The sequence below is a fragment of the Danio rerio genome, chromosome 19, assembly GCF_049306965.1.
Source record: "Danio rerio strain Tuebingen ecotype United States chromosome 19, GRCz12tu, whole genome shotgun sequence".
In the NCBI taxonomy this organism is placed as follows: Eukaryota; Metazoa; Chordata; class Actinopteri; order Cypriniformes; family Danionidae; genus Danio; species Danio rerio.
Genome location: NC_133194.1, coordinates 47,583,718 through 47,600,000, shown reverse-complemented (window position 1 = coordinate 47,600,000; position 16,283 = coordinate 47,583,718). Strand labels below are relative to the sequence as shown.

Genomic DNA, 16,283 nt, shown 5'->3' with positions numbered 1-16,283 from the left:
TAAATTGGCCGTAGTGTATGAGTGTGTGTGAATGCGAGAGTGTTTCCCAGTACTGGTGGCTGGAAGGGCATCTGTTGCGTAAAATGTATCTCTGAACAGTAGGTGGTTCATGGCACTGTGGTGATCTCCAATAAATAAGGGACTAAGCTGAAGGAAAATGAATGAACATACAGTAGAGCTGGGCGATAATTCGATATCGATAATTATCACGATATACATTTTTTCGATAAAACGATAATGGCAGTTCGATAATTGCTCGATAATATTTACACACTATGCGTTTTACGCACTAAGCATTTTGCAGCCTGCCCTTCCGGATGCCGCACGCCTTACAAGTTTACAGCCATACAGTGTTAGTTGCACTGGAAGGAGTTAGAAAGAAATAAGGTAAAAAAAGGTCAGAGTCACATTCATTGGTTGTTGAAAACTTGAACAAGTAAATTCTGAATTAAGATTGTTATTTTGTTTATTATTTTATTATTTATATTGTAAGACAGCTAAAACATGTTACTAAATGTGTTAAATCAGTTGCACAAATCCATTGGCATGCTGAAAATCGTATATAATTGATAAATATAAAGATTTTACATTTATCGTGATAAATATCGATATCGACTGATATGAAAAAAATGATTGTGATCATTTTTTTTGCCGTATCGCCCAGCTCTAACATACAGTCAAAGTCAAAATGAAAAGCAGCTTTTAACTGAGGTGGCTTAGTGGTTAGCACTTTTGCCTCACAGCAAGTAGTTAACTGGTTCGACTCTCGTCTAGGCCAGTTGGGATTTCTGTGTGGAGTTTGAATGTTCTCCCTGTGTTGGCATGGGTTTATATTTTTTAAATATTTTTTTCTTCTGCATTTTGGCCAGAATAAAAGTAGTTTTTAATATCAATATTTTTAGTCCCACACACACTGACTTGCCTGCACAATGACTTGCCTAAATACCTTAACTTGCCTAATTAACCCAGTTAAGCCTTTTAATGTCACTTTAAGCTAAATACTTGTATCTTGAAAAATATCTTGTCAAATATTATGTGCTGTCATCATGGCAAATATAAAATAAATCAGTTATTAAAAATCTTCTTTCTGTTAAACAGAAATTGGGTCAAAGTATATACAGAGGGCTTATAACTCTGACTTCAACTGTATATATCCACACACCAAATGTATGCTTTGACCCCAGTCCTAAGCTTACAACCCCCCAGAAGACTGCTCTAAATTCAGGCTACAGAATGCACTCGGGCTGCATTTGTAAGCAGGTTGAGCACATAATCAGTGTTATTGAATAGAGCTACAAACATGCAGTGTGCACAATGAGAGAAGCAAAGCTGAGGAACAAAAACACCAAAGCATATTCAGAGTATAATAGATGCAGAAAATGTGTGTTTGGGAAGCTTTTTATGCATATTTTGGGAACAAAGTTGCTCCCGGAGGTGAGCTAAATTGGGTAAAACCTTCTTTTGGGGATGCGGTCATTCACTAAAACAGTTTACAAATTAATTATATTTAAATGTACTGAGCTATATTATGCAGTTGTATTAACTATATTTTAATGTAATGTGTGTTTTTTTCAAAGTAAATATCTCTAGTGGGAATGAAAATTTATTTACGAAATATTTACTATACAGTCATTTAAATTTAGCAAGTTCTTTGTAAGTTCTTGAGACAGGACCTTTTTTAACAAACTGCATTTTCTCAGCAAAACACAGTAAATGAAGCAAGTAATGAATGTACCAAAACCTTTAAATGTTTGTTTAAATAATATATAAATTATATAATATATTGAATAATAATAATAGTAATAATAATAATAATAATAATTATTATTATTATTATTATTATTATTATTATTAGTAGTAGTAGTAGTAGCGTTAGTATTACAGTTATTATTATATAATTTCCAAAATATTAGTGTTATTTATATCATTCATATTAATTAAATAATAATAATAATAATAATATCAATAATAATAAAAATATAATAATAATAATAATAATAATTATTATTATTATTAATACAAATTAATTATAACTTATTAATAAATAATAGTAATAAATGTATTAATATTATTATTGTTATTATTATTATTATTATTATTATGATTATTATTATTAATATGATTATTATTTCAAAAAAAAATTATTGTTATTGATATTAATGACATTTAACATTATTATTATTATTATTATTATTATTATTATTATTTTATTATTATTATTATTATCATCATCATTATTATAACTTCTAAAATAGTATTGTTATTGTTATTAATAATATGTTTTGAATTGTTATTATCATTATTGTTGTTGTTGATGTTGTTGTTATTATTGTTGTTATTACTGTTGTTTTGTAGTTTTATTATTTTTTAATCATGTCCATTTGTCTTTTTGAAAACAAAGTGCACCAAAACATTTTTAATGCACAATTGTTGGTTTGATACAAATGAAATTTAACGATAAAATGTACAATAAAATCAAATAAAATATAAAGAACGAAACAAAGAAACAAACAAAGAAACAAAGAAAGAAAGCAATAGCTGATTTATGCTAGGAAAAAAACTTTTGTTTTGTTTTTAGTTTTCACACAAAACTGATAAAGTTGGAAGTGCATATTCGTATTCTGAAATTGAAGAAACACTCATATCTGCGCTTGTCTGTAGGCTCTGATATCATAACACTTCATGCTTTCTTGATATTTTAGGCATTGTTTTGACATGGCCTGTTGGTGCGAGCAGAGTCCACGTCCCTGAAGCGGAGCAGAGATGAATCAAACAGCTCCAGAGCAGATGATTTAGCCGGAGCAGTGCTGATATTTCAATGCCCTCGGTTTGCTTTCTCTCTGTGACGCTGATTGTGATTCGAAGGGACATTCTGGATGACCAGCCTCATTGTTGCTTTGTGCTTGATGTACAGTTTAGGGACACTAGACAGAGCTGATTTTATTGAATTAGACTGACATCTCATCTTGTTTTTAAATGTACACAAGTTATTTTAATAATGTATTGTTTTTCCATCCATCCATCCATCCAACCATCCGTGTTTTCATTTGTCTGTCTTTCTGTATATATTAGTGTCCACCAATCTATTCACCAATTGTTTTTATCCGTCCTCCCATTCATCCATCCATCTTTATATATTTATTGTTCTATCCATTCTATCCATTGTTACATCCATCCCTCAATCAATCTATCCATCCATCTGTGTAATCATCCATCTGCATATTGATGTCCATGCATTGTTACATCCATCAGTCCGTTCATCCGTCCGCCCATTTGTGTATCCATCCATTTGTCTGTCTTTGTAATAGTGTCCATCCATCATTACATCTATCCATCCATTCATCCATCCATCCGTGTATTCATTTGTCTGTCTGTCTGTATACTAGTGTCCACCCATCTATTCATCCATTGTTTAATCCATCTATCCATACATCCATCTAAATATATATATATATATATATATATATATATATATATATATATATATATATATATATATATATATATATTTATTGTTCTATCCATTCTATCCATTGTTACATCCATCCCTCAATCATTATATCCATCCATCTGTGTAATCATCCATCTGCACATTGATGTCTATGCATTGTTACATCCATCAGTCCGTTCATCCATACGCTCATCTGTGTATCCATCCATCTGTCTGTCTTTTATAATAGTGTCCATCCATCAATGCATCCATTGATCCATCCATGGTTCTGTCCATTTATCCATCCATCCATCTGTTTTTCTTTTAGTGTCCATCCATCGTTCCATCCATCCATCCATTAATCTAACCATCCGTCTGTGCATTGGTGTCCATGCATTGTTACATCCATAGATCCATCCGTTGTTCCATCAATCGTTCCATCTATACATCCATACATTCCCCTATCTATCCATCTGTGTATCCATCCATCCATCCATCCATCCATCCTTCCATCCATCCATCAATCAATCCATCCATCCATCTGTCTGTCTTTATATTAGTGTCCATCCATCATCACATCCATTGATCCACTCATTGTTACATCCATCCATCTGTGTATCCATCCATGTATCCATCCATCTGCATATTAGTGTCCATTCATTCATCCATCTGTCTTTTTATTAGTTCATCCATTCATCCATTCATTCATCCATTCATCTGTCCATCCATCCATGTCTGTCTATATATTAGTGTCTATCCATCGTTCCATCCATCCATCCATCCATCCATCCATCCATCCATCCATCCATCCATCCATCCATCCAATCATCCATCTATCCATCCATCCATCCATCCATTCATCCATCCATCCATCCATCCATCCATCCATCCATCCACCTATCTACTGTTGTTACAAAAGTGATTTTATACACATTCAAACATATTAAAAGCAAGTTAAGTGTTTGCTTTATTCGGGGTTCCCATTTTCCATGAAACTTTTTGGCATATCATGGAAATTAAAAATGTATGTATTTATTTATTTATTTATTTATTTATTTATTTATTTAGTTAGTTAGTTAGTTAGTTAGTTAAGTCGTTGACATTATCTTCAGCTGGTAAAAACTCTAATCACGGACAGCTGCTTCTCACTCAGGGCTGTTTATGCTAATTAGGGAAAGATCACCACTAATGGGTGGGGCTTTCCCACTATTATGACACGTACATAAGGGAGAATGTCAATCAAAGTGTTTCTGAATACTGATTTTATCAAGTGTGATTATAAAAGACAGAATTTAAACATTTTTACCATTGTAGGCTGAATATATTCACACGCTTTTTCGGTACAACTGCGTTTAAACCCCTTATAAAAGTGGTTCTTGCATAATAGCTCCCCTTTAAAAGTTTATTTGTAAAACCTCCAAGGCCACAAAGTGCACAAAGTTTAAGAAACACCCAAATACAGAAAGAAAATGTGTTATCAGGTACATGGATTCAAATCAGCATGCCTTCATATTCCCCGAGCTGTCTACACGGGTACCATTTATTATTACATCGCGGTCATTTCAAAGTCTCCTCTCCGCAGTCGAGATCAAAAAGTTGAAATGGGTTTGTGCCTCCTGGGTGCTCCAAAGCATGAAAATATGTTTGTATGCCCACATTTGTTGAGGTTGTCAGGAGTGACATTTCAAAAAAATCTCCTCTGAGACTGCGAACGGAGGGACCTGCGCTCCCGCAGACGAAAACTCACCTGAATTCACACCGGGCTGAGCGTTTTCTCATTTCTCTTCCAGACATCTTTTCAGTGCATCGGCTTCATTTCCTTTGCCCTCCCACAAACATACTTACTACATTTACAGCAGCAGTGCGTTTATCATGTCGCTCACCCTCAGGAAAAAGTGTCAACACAAATATGAATATTTGCGGAAACAGAATATGACAGTATCAGCACAGACGGCTCTGGAGGACTGCAGAGATGAGCTGAAACTGATTGATTTTAGGGCAAAGGAGTCCCAAAAGCAGCAGATGTGATTTCAGCACTGAGTGACCAGATGTGACTGTCTATCGGCATCCATCTATATATCTATTAGTGTTTTTCTATCTGTCTGTCTGTCTCTCTCAATCCATCATTCCATCGGCCTGTCTGTATATTAGTGTCCGACCATTGTTCTATTCATTGATCCATTCATTCATAGATCTATCCATCGGTTCATCTCTGTCTGTTAGTGCCCATCCATCTATTCATCACTCCATCCATTGTTCCATTCATTGTTCCATCCATCCATCCATCCATCCATCCATCCAATTGTTTGTTGATTTGTCTATCTGTCTATATATCTATTTATATTTGCGTTCATCCATCTATTCGTCTATTCGTCCATCTTTCTATCTGTATTAGCTTTTGCCCATCTATCCGTGCATCCATCTGTATATTTGTATGTCTGTATATTAGCATTCAGCCATTGATACATTCATCCATCCATCCATCTGTCTGTCTATCCATTCGTCTTTCCATCCATCCATCCATCTATCCATCCATCCTTTTTTTCCATCCATCCATCTGTCGTCTTTTCATACATCTATTCATCCTGTCTTTCTATCATCCATCCTTCCATCCATCCACCTGTCGATTTTTCCATCCGTCTATTTATATTTGCGTTTATCTATCAATCCATCTTTCTATCTTTATTAGCGTTTTCCCATCAATCCATCCTTCCTTCCTTCCATCTATCCTTGAATCCATCCATTTGTCTGTCTGTATATTGGCATTCAGCCCTTGATACATTCGTCAATCCGTGCATCCATCTATCCTTCCATGTACCCATGCTGTCTTTCCATCCATCTATCCATCCTGTCATTACATCCATCCATCCATCCTGTCTTTACATCCGTCCATCCAACCATCCATCCAGCCTGTCTTTTCATCCATCCATCCTGTCTTTACATACGTCCATCCATCCATCCATCCTGTCTTCCCATCCATCCATTTTGTCCTTCCATCCATCTATCCATCAATACTTTTATCCATCCATACATCCATCAATCCATCCGTCTGTCTGTTTGTCCTTCCATCAGCCCATCCGGTTTTCCATCCATCCATCCATCCATCCATCTATCCATCCATCCCTTGGATCCATCCATCCCTCCATGGATCCATATATCCATTCGTCCATCCATCCATCCTGTCTTTCCATCATTTCATCCGTTCGTCCGTCCATCTGTTCATCCTTCCATCAACCCATCCTGTCCATCCATCCATCCAACCAACCAACCAACTATTTTCTTTTCATCTGTCTCTCCATCTGTCTGTGTATCCATATCTATATATATATATATATATATATATATACATATATATATATATATATATATATATATATATATATATATATATATATATATATATATATATATATATATATATTTATATATACATATATCTATATATATATATATGACTGGACTAGTGAGTCTCAACACATGTTGCATATTATTAATTACCCCTTTTTCTCTCTCTTTGCGCAATAAAAAAAGAGAATCTGCCTCGTACAATAGACACGCATATACCCATGAATACAGTACACGTCCATTTGAATGCATTTGCATTTGACATTGAACTGGCATGAATAATACAGATAGGAATACACTCTGGAGCTGAGCGTTTCTGCAGTCAGACTGTGTTCATTTTTTTTTTTTCTCCTGCTCTTCGATGACTGGATTAGACCAAAGCCTCCAGCGCAACTCAGTGCAGTTCAATCACCATATTCCACCCCACTCCACTGTCACATCACATGGATTATACAGAGACTCCATCAAGCTCACGTTCCACCTCCAGTCTCTGACAGGTGCCTTTTTCCCCCCTGAGAACATGAGATGTGGGTAGATGGGCCATTGTGTGGAAACAGAAAATGAAAGAAATGGGGTTTGTGGCAGGATGGGATTTGATGGATATGGCCAGGTGATGGGATCGGGATTACAAATAGGAAAAAAAAAGAATGACATTTTTATGAGAAATTGCAATACAATACAAAAATATAGGCTCATTTTGAAAACGTAACCCTATATACATTTTTGGAGATCGCAAACTATGTAGCCAGAAGTACTTACGGTTGCTTTTCTTCTTTAAAACGAAAGCTAAAGGGCGGTATGTTGTATTTTTTATTATTTTTTGGGCTTAACAAATGACCGCGTGTCTCCATATGGACTGCTTTCCTGCTGTTACCAGTTTGCTCAGTAGCTTACCATGTACATCGGCGGACTTGAGACGCAGAGAAGAGTTAAACATGATGACAGGGTCCGAGCCCGGCTAATAACAGTTCCAGAAAGTGGGTAAGACAAAAATAGAAGCATTAATATTAACTAGTATTAATGCATGATACAATCTAAATGATGGGGTGATAATGCGGTAATATCTGAAAATGGGGTAAAAATCAGGCAAGGGCTTTTCTTTTTCAGGATTGTTTTTGAAAACACTATCAGTTGGGTTTAGGGAAGCAAGAGGGTGAGTCAGTTGATTGGTCAGTCAGTTGACAGCAATCTCTGGTGGATTTATGTGAGAACAGCAGGGACGAATGGCACTAGCGAGAGAAATGTGAGATCTCAAAGTGTGCACAATGACCTCTGGTGGATTTGCGAAAACAAAAACGCGTATCCCCTGCTTTTTAATGTTTTAATGTTTTGGTTTGGTTTGTCACACATTTTAATTGTTTAATAATCTAATTTTGGTGTGTTTTTATTTGTTTGTTTGATTGTTTAAATTGCTTTTTGTTTTTAGTTTTTATTGTTTTGATGTGGCTTGTCACACATTTTGTTTATTTATCTAATTTGGTATGTTTTTGTTTGTTTATTTTTCTGCATAAGTTTTGTTTTGTTTTTAATTGTTTTGATTTGTTTTGTCACCTATTTTATTTGTTTATTCATCTATATTCGTGTGTTTTTTTGTTGATTCTTGTTTTGTTTATTTTTTATTGTTTTTATTTTGTTTGTCACATTTTATTTGTTTAATACTCTAATGTGGTGTTGTTGTTTGTTTGTTTGATTGTTTATTTTGCTTCTTGTTTTGTTAAGCTTATGGTTTTGGTTTTTCACACATTTTATTAGTTTATTCATTTAGTCTGAAGTGTTTTTGTTTGTTTGATTGGTTATTTTGCTGCTTCTTGTTTTGTTTTCGTTGTTTTGATTTGGTTTGTCACGCATTTTATTTGTTTAATAATCTAATTTGGTGTGCTTTTGTTCGATTGTTTACTTTGCAACTTCTTGTTTTGTTATCTTTGTGTTTTATTTTATTTTGTTTCATCTTGTGCTGTTTCATCTTAAGCAAATCTGTGACAAAACCAAAAGTTTATGACTAGTTCAATTTAATGCATCCTTAGTTTTAAAGTGCTTTTACAATGTATATTATGTCAAATCAGCTTAACATAGATGAAGTTATAGTAAATTCAGTCCAGTTTTCACGGTTATAAATCTTTAAGATGTATTTTTTTAAAACATTAAATATTTCTAGTTTATATATACACACAGAGACAAAATAACCCAGGTTTCTGTTAGTCTCAGTCTTTCATAACCCACTGTATATTTTAATGGCCCTCTGCTGTGGGTACACATGTAGCTGGCTTTTAGCTGATGGACAGGAGAGTGTCAGGTTCCTGACACCACATCTCATCCCATGGGCCCCTGTACGATCATTTGCTAACATGTTTGTGTCTGTGTCTGCCATCATCGCATCAGCCCTTATACCATTCCTGCATTTCAATCATAGTGCTGTCCCAGAGACACGTCTTGCTGAGCGGGAAAACATGCACTGGGGAATCAGCTGCAGAATTATTTAGTATTGCTTAAAAAAGGCCACCCATTTTTTTGCTCTATGCACAGTTTAGGACGTTTCACATCTTAGTCACATCAAGCGTGATATTAAAAAGTGTTTTTTATTTAAAGGTTAGCACAATATATTATTTTTATTGCTCAACTGTTTGTTCAGGCGTTTAAGATTGCTCTGTTCTGCACTCTAAAAATTATGTTTTGTTCCATCCTAAAAACTCTGAGGCAACGGTTTACATTGATTTTATTATGACATTTGTACTGCAATAATGTTCAACCAAGAGAATTAATAACTTTATCTAATTTTAAATGTAACAAGTATTATATTACTTGTTTTGTTTGATTAATTAATAACAATTTACTTTTTGCTATTTGTCAAAAATTTGCTTAAATGTAGCAGTTTTTTTATAATTTATTCGTATATTATTTCATGATTTTATTCATTCAATCATTCATTTCTTTTGCTATTTAATTTCATGTATTATTTTGTTTGTTTGTTTGTTCATTCATTCATGTAATTAATTCGTTATTTTATTCATTTTTTGTCTGATTGTTATTTTGTTCATTCATTCGTTTCCTTCATTGTATTCATTAAATCATTCATTCATTCATTCATTCATTCATTCATTCATTCATTCATTTACTCACTCATTCATTCACTACTATTTTATTTAATTTATTATTTTGTTTAATTGTTTGTTTGTTTTGTTCATGTATTCTTTGAATGAACAATCAATTAATTTAATATTTCATTCATTCACTCAGTTTCATTATTTCCTTTATTTTATTTGTTTATTTGATTGTGCGTTTATTCCTTCATTCATTACTTCAATTATTTATTTATTAATTGCTTGTTTGTTTGTTCATTCATTCATTTATCGTGTCATATATTATTTCATTCATTCACTCATTATTTTATCATTTCCATTATTTTATTTGTTTTTGATTGTTCATTCATTCATTTCATTCATTCATTCATTCATTCATTCATTCATTCATTCATTCATTGTTGAATTTATTTTATTTGTTTAGTTGTTTGTTCATTAATTCCTTCATTCAATAATTTAATTCATTCACTCACTCATTCATCCCTTCTTAAGTTCATTTTTTTATGATTTTATTCATTATTTTATTTGTTCAATTGTTCCTTAATTAATTTCAGTCATTCAGTTATTCATTTATTCATTATTTCATTATTGCATTCATTATTTTATTTGTTTAATTGTTTGTTCGTCCATTTATTCATTCTTTTTCATTTATTATTACATTCATTTACTCATTCATTCATTATTTTATGATTTTACTCATTATTTTACTTGTTTGTTTGTTTGTGCTTTCATTCATACATTAATTTATTTTATTCATTATTTTATTTTGCTTATTTTTTCATTTATTCATTCATTATTTCATTTATTATTTTATTTGTTTGATTGTGCATTCATTCATTCATTCATTCATTCATTCATTCATTCATTCATTCATTCATTTCTTTTATTATTTCCTTATTTTATTTGTTTGTTTCATTGTTTGTTTGTTCCTTCATTCATTTCATCCGTTATTTTATTTCTTATTTTATTTGTTTACTTGATTGTTAGTTTGTTCGTTCATGCATTCATTTATATATATATATATATATATATATATATATATATATATATATATATATATATATATATATATATATATATATATATATATATATGTATATATATATATATATATATATATGTATATATATATATATATATATATATATATATATATATATATATATATATATATATATATGTGTGTATATATATATATATATATATATATATGTATATATATATATATGTATATATATATATATATATATATAGTATATATATATATATATATATATATATATATATATATATATATATATATATATATATATATATATATAGCATATTAGCGCTATGTGAAGGTAAAGGTTGACAAAGAGTTATTTAGATTTTTATTGGGAGCACAGGACGGCCATGCATAATCACAATTGTTCTTTTGACCCCATATTTTGACATATTTAGAACTAAATTCAAGGTCTTCAGCACAATATGGATTTAAGGTCATATCGGCCATTTGCCCATAAACAACTGCAGAATGAGAAAATATGTGTATGTAGTTTTTTTTGACCTTATATGTTCTTGCATTATTATTCCAGTTTATATGAAATGCAGTGGTCGCTCCTCCATATTTGACACTGAGAGATGCATAAAAATGCAGAATTGATTTACAAATGACTGACACAAATATTTCCCTGAGGGAATCTATCATAGCCCACCGTCCGTCGCTCCCCATTACAATGCAAATGTCAAGGCCGAGCTGCTTTAGTATTATCAAAACGCACACTGTCGCTCTTCCCTTTTATCATTGAAGTCTGAATTTTAAGGTTTTTGTGGGTTTATAAGTGTTTACATACTAAAAGGCCACCTCGACATTGACTGTGCTGAGGATCATTTTAAACAAGCCCACAGGCGTGAAGTCACACTTCATTTACATGCATTTAAAAGATGCCTATGAGCTGTGCAATAAAAAAAAAACACTCTCTTTTTTTATATTCCTGTCCTTTTAGGTGAAATTCAAAGTAAACAAAGACAGAATTCACACTTGCCCAAACACACCTTTGTCCGTTTTGTCTTCAGAGTTCTTTTATGTAATATAATTTTTATGAGGCTGTCAATCACATGCTCAGTGACATTAATAGTTGTGTGTGTGTGTGTGTGTGTGTGTGTGTGTGTGTGTGTTTGTGTACAGTAAGTGTGTGTGCTCATTTTTACAGACATTAGCATTGATATTATGGGAGTTCGGGTTTTACGTCTCAAGGTTTTCTTTTTTTTCCTGGGCATCAGAGTGCGGAAATGTTTTAGGACTCGAGTGCATTAGAAACAACACACAAATTTAGCAACAATTCTCCTGCTTTTTGTTCATGCACTGAACCATGTCATACCTTTGCTTTGTGTTTTGAAGGTTGATTTTTTAAATTTTTTTTATTGTGGTGTTATTGCTCGCTGAGAGTGTATGTATCTCACATACTTTTATTAATTAGTCAATCTGTGCCATTTTAAAGCTCCTTAACTGACTTTCTAGTGTCAAATGCAAAAAGAAATACTTAGAAGAATGTTCAAGCTGCACTTTTGCATACAGTTGAAGTGAAAGATGACTCTTCAACCACATAAACTTTTATTTTATGGATAAAACGTATATTTAGCATATTGTTTGTGTAAGAGTATGTGTGTGTGCGTTTTTTTTTACAACGTATATTTAGCATATTGTTTGTGTAAGAGTATGAATGTGTGTGTGTGTGTGTGTGTGTGTTTTTACAGACATTGCATTGATATTACCAGAGTTCAGGTTTCAATAATTTATTTTCATAGCCATCAGAGTGTGTAAATGTGTCAGGACAAGATTCCATTAGAAACAACCCACAAATACACAAAGACTTCTCCTGCTTTTTGTTCATTCGCTGAACCATGTATAATCTTGGCTTCGTGTTTTAAAGGTTGATTTCTTTTGCTTTATTGTGGTGTTAATATTCACTGAGAGTGTATTTATCTCATATAGTTTATTAATGAATCAATCTCTGTCATTTCAAAGCTCCTTAGCTGACTTTTTTTGTATCAAACGCAAAAAGAAATGCTTAGAAAAATGTTCAAGCTGCAGTTTTGCATAAAGTAGAAGTGAAAGATGATTTCTTGACTCCATCGACTTTTATTTTAATAGATTAACCATTGTAATACATTTATAATTGGCACCATTTATGAATCACTGCTTTATAAAATAATCATAAGATCATATTTTAAACAATACCCATATTGATCAGCAGAAAGAGCCAGTTCATCGCGTGAATAGAATGTTAACAAAATACACTAAAATATATATGTAAATGAGCAGTTTTCTGTGTTTTGTGATTCATGTTTTTATGTTTATTTATGATTTTGAATAGCATTATGGGGTCTTTATATTTCTTTCAACCACTTTTAACCTTAAAAAGTAAAAAAAAAAAGTCACTTATTAATTTTTTATAGTGTAAAATGACAAATTACCTGGGTTGGTGTTGTACATTTCAGGGTTTTTGTAGCGTAATATACAACACCAATGTACAAACCTTGTACATTTTTGGCAGTTGTCTGGAAAGGCGCAAGTAGGATTGTGGGTAAAAATATATATAATAACAATATATATATATATATATATATATATATATATATATATTTCGCTTTCTCAGATTTCACTCCCCGGAGCATCTGGCATCATACCACAATACACCTAAAAAAACATATTACTTTAAAACTCATCAATGGCTAGGAAGTGTTTTCTATCGTGAATAGCAGGGAAAGAGTAAAGCGAAATCATTTATGGATTTGATGCACATAGGCCTGGGCCAGCGTAAGTTTGTGACAGTAGGAGAACCTTGGATTAAAATATTACAGTACAAAATAATCATTTTTTTATGTTTTAGCAAAATACAGACCATTTTTCCCTATTGAACACAGTATACAGTATTTAATACTGGGCTTGACAAATCACCTGTAGAAACTCTCTTCTCTCTTATGCACCTGACACTTTATTTAAACTCCATCTTACAAGGACTCAATAAGGAAAGTTATGTTTACTACAAATGTACCACAATCCTCTTGCACTGCTTGCTTTAATCTTAAATAACTCTTGCACAATATTAAACCCCAAATTGCCTTGAGATTGTGTTGGAATGGTGCTTTAAAAACACTAGATGTTGTTAGAGAAATGTGGTTTAGAATATTACTTTTTATTTTGATGTCATGTGTCTGTAGTACACACATATTTATTTTCATGTTGTCACTTGTCTCTTTATGTACACTGGAAGCTTCTGTAGCCAAAACAAATTCCTTATGTGTGTAAGCACTCTTGGCAGTAAAACTGATTTTGATCCTGATAATATAATTTCATGCCAGACACTACAATAAATAAATAAATAAAATATGCAAGATGCGATCCTAACTGTTAAAAGCATGTAGACTGCATATACAGTCAATTCTCCATGTTTATTTTTCCCCGGAATTTCTGTTTAATGAAGAGAAGATTAATTTTATCGTTGTCATGATGACAGTAAATAATATTTGACTAGATATTTTTCAAGACATTATTCTGCTTAAAGTGACATTAAGAGGCTTAATTAGGTTAACCAGGCAGGTTAGAGTAATTAGGCAAGCTATTGACTATCGAAAAAAATATACTTTAAAGGGGTTAATAATTTGGACTAAAATGATGTTTAAAAAAATAAAAAACTGCTTTTATTCTAGCCAAAATAAAACAAAAAAGACTTTCTCCAGAAGAAAAAATATTATCAGACATACTGTGGAAATTTCCTTGCTTTGTTAAACATTATTTGGGAAATATTTAAAAAAGAAAAAAATAACACACTAATAGTTCTGATTTCAACTGTACATACAAAAAAAAAAAAAATATCTATATACATAGGAAAAAAACATTTGGTGATTGCTTCCTGAAAGATAACGAACAGAAACGCTGGAAATACCACAGTTTTTATTGATTCTTTTCTCCGTGTGCATGTGCTCTTGAGTATTTCTGCCTGCGAATGCATGTCATGTCTGTACGTGCCCCCTGTTTATGTATGCAGATGTATGCGTGTGCGCATCGACATGGCTTGTCATGTCAATGCGTCTCTCGTAATTGTTTCAACATAACCACGAACTTTTTGCACCTGTTCCTACTGTATGTGTTGATCCCAGGTCAAAGCGATTCTCCACATCGGAGCTTTGCTTTCTACGTGTCTTATGTACACACTATATGTACGCGCACATGGCCCGGTGCCATGCGTGTGCGTGCATATGAGTGGATGCTTGTTTGTATAAATTATTTCCATATAATTTATCATGTTTGCACAGACTAGTCCATGTGTCTTTATCTGTACATAAAGTATTGCAACTCGATATTTCCAAAGACAACGTGACAAATTGCTAATTGTATATATTTATTAAAATAAAAGACTGCTGTCAAATTTAATTGGAGCCACCAGCAGAAGTGACCAGAGATCCAGAGCTCTGAGTCCGTTTGGAAATGCAGCTGGGACCTTGTTTTGTCAATGCCGAAACCAAAGCATGATAAAAGGAATTATGGGATAGACAATAAATGCCGCAGCAATGGCTTCTCCCTTGCTTAATAATAAACGAGCAACGTTTGAAGCGTTGAAATTGGCGCGTATACCACGTTCTAAAATACATTGGCGCACCAAAAGTCCAAAAAAAGGTTCAGCTGTCATTTTCTGCTGTATAAGTATGTCTAGAAATTAAAAGGCCGATTCCTAACACAAGTCTTTTCGTGTTTGGTTGACAGCTGAGGACACATGTGGTGATACTCTGAGGGGTTCAAGTGGCATCATTACGAGTCCCAATTTCCCGAGTGAATATTACAATAGTGCGGACTGTACGTGGACCATACTTGCTGATCCCGGAGACACCATTTCCATCATTTTTACAGACTTCCAGACGGAGGAAAAATACGATTATTTGGAGGTGGAGGGGTCCGAGCCGCCAACAATATGGTGAGTCTGAGCGCTTGCTCTAGATTTCTCACGCTCATCCGTCTTGTGGCGTTTTGTTGGGTGGCGAAATGTTCGCTTAATATCATCGTCTGTGATTTAGACGCAGTCCTGCATGCGTTAACAGTGTCGTGCCTGTGCATCATGTGTCGTCTTCCTTTATGGATGTCATGGTTAGCCGTTATGGAAGCGTCTAATGTTTATATCATCATAATATTTCACCTCTCTGCTGTTTATCGATCGGCCTCAAATTGGGCTATTGATTCACTCCCTCCAGCCTTGTCTACCGTGGTGGTGATGATTGGTAAAAGATGGGTAATTATTATTACGAAGCTTTTTTTTTGTGTGTGTTTGTTTCGCTGTGCTACATTTGTTAAATGGGGAAAATCCATTGCATGCTTGTCCTCTTAGAGGAAATGAACATGAGTATCGATCGCCCAAATGCCCTTCCTCTTCACTTTAACGTTACAAATTGAA

General features: G+C 33.1%; 1 protein-coding gene across 9 annotated transcripts in view; it reads left to right on the top strand.

Annotated features, from left to right (window-relative positions):
- The window catches only part of csmd3b (CUB and Sushi multiple domains 3b), a 990,558-nt gene that overhangs the window by 351,030 nt on the left and 623,245 nt on the right, over nucleotides 1-16,283 (top strand). For 7 of the 9 annotated variants that reach the window (XM_068215335.2, XM_017352314.4, XM_021468186.3 and 4 more), the window contains one exon: nucleotides 15,602-15,809. The exons of the other annotated variants lie outside the window; for them this stretch is intronic. In XM_068215335.2, the coding sequence (XP_068071436.1) occupies nucleotides 15,602-15,809 (208 nt within the window). The remainder of the gene's footprint in view (nucleotides 1-15,601; nucleotides 15,810-16,283) is intronic. 9 annotated transcript variants of the gene reach the window in all.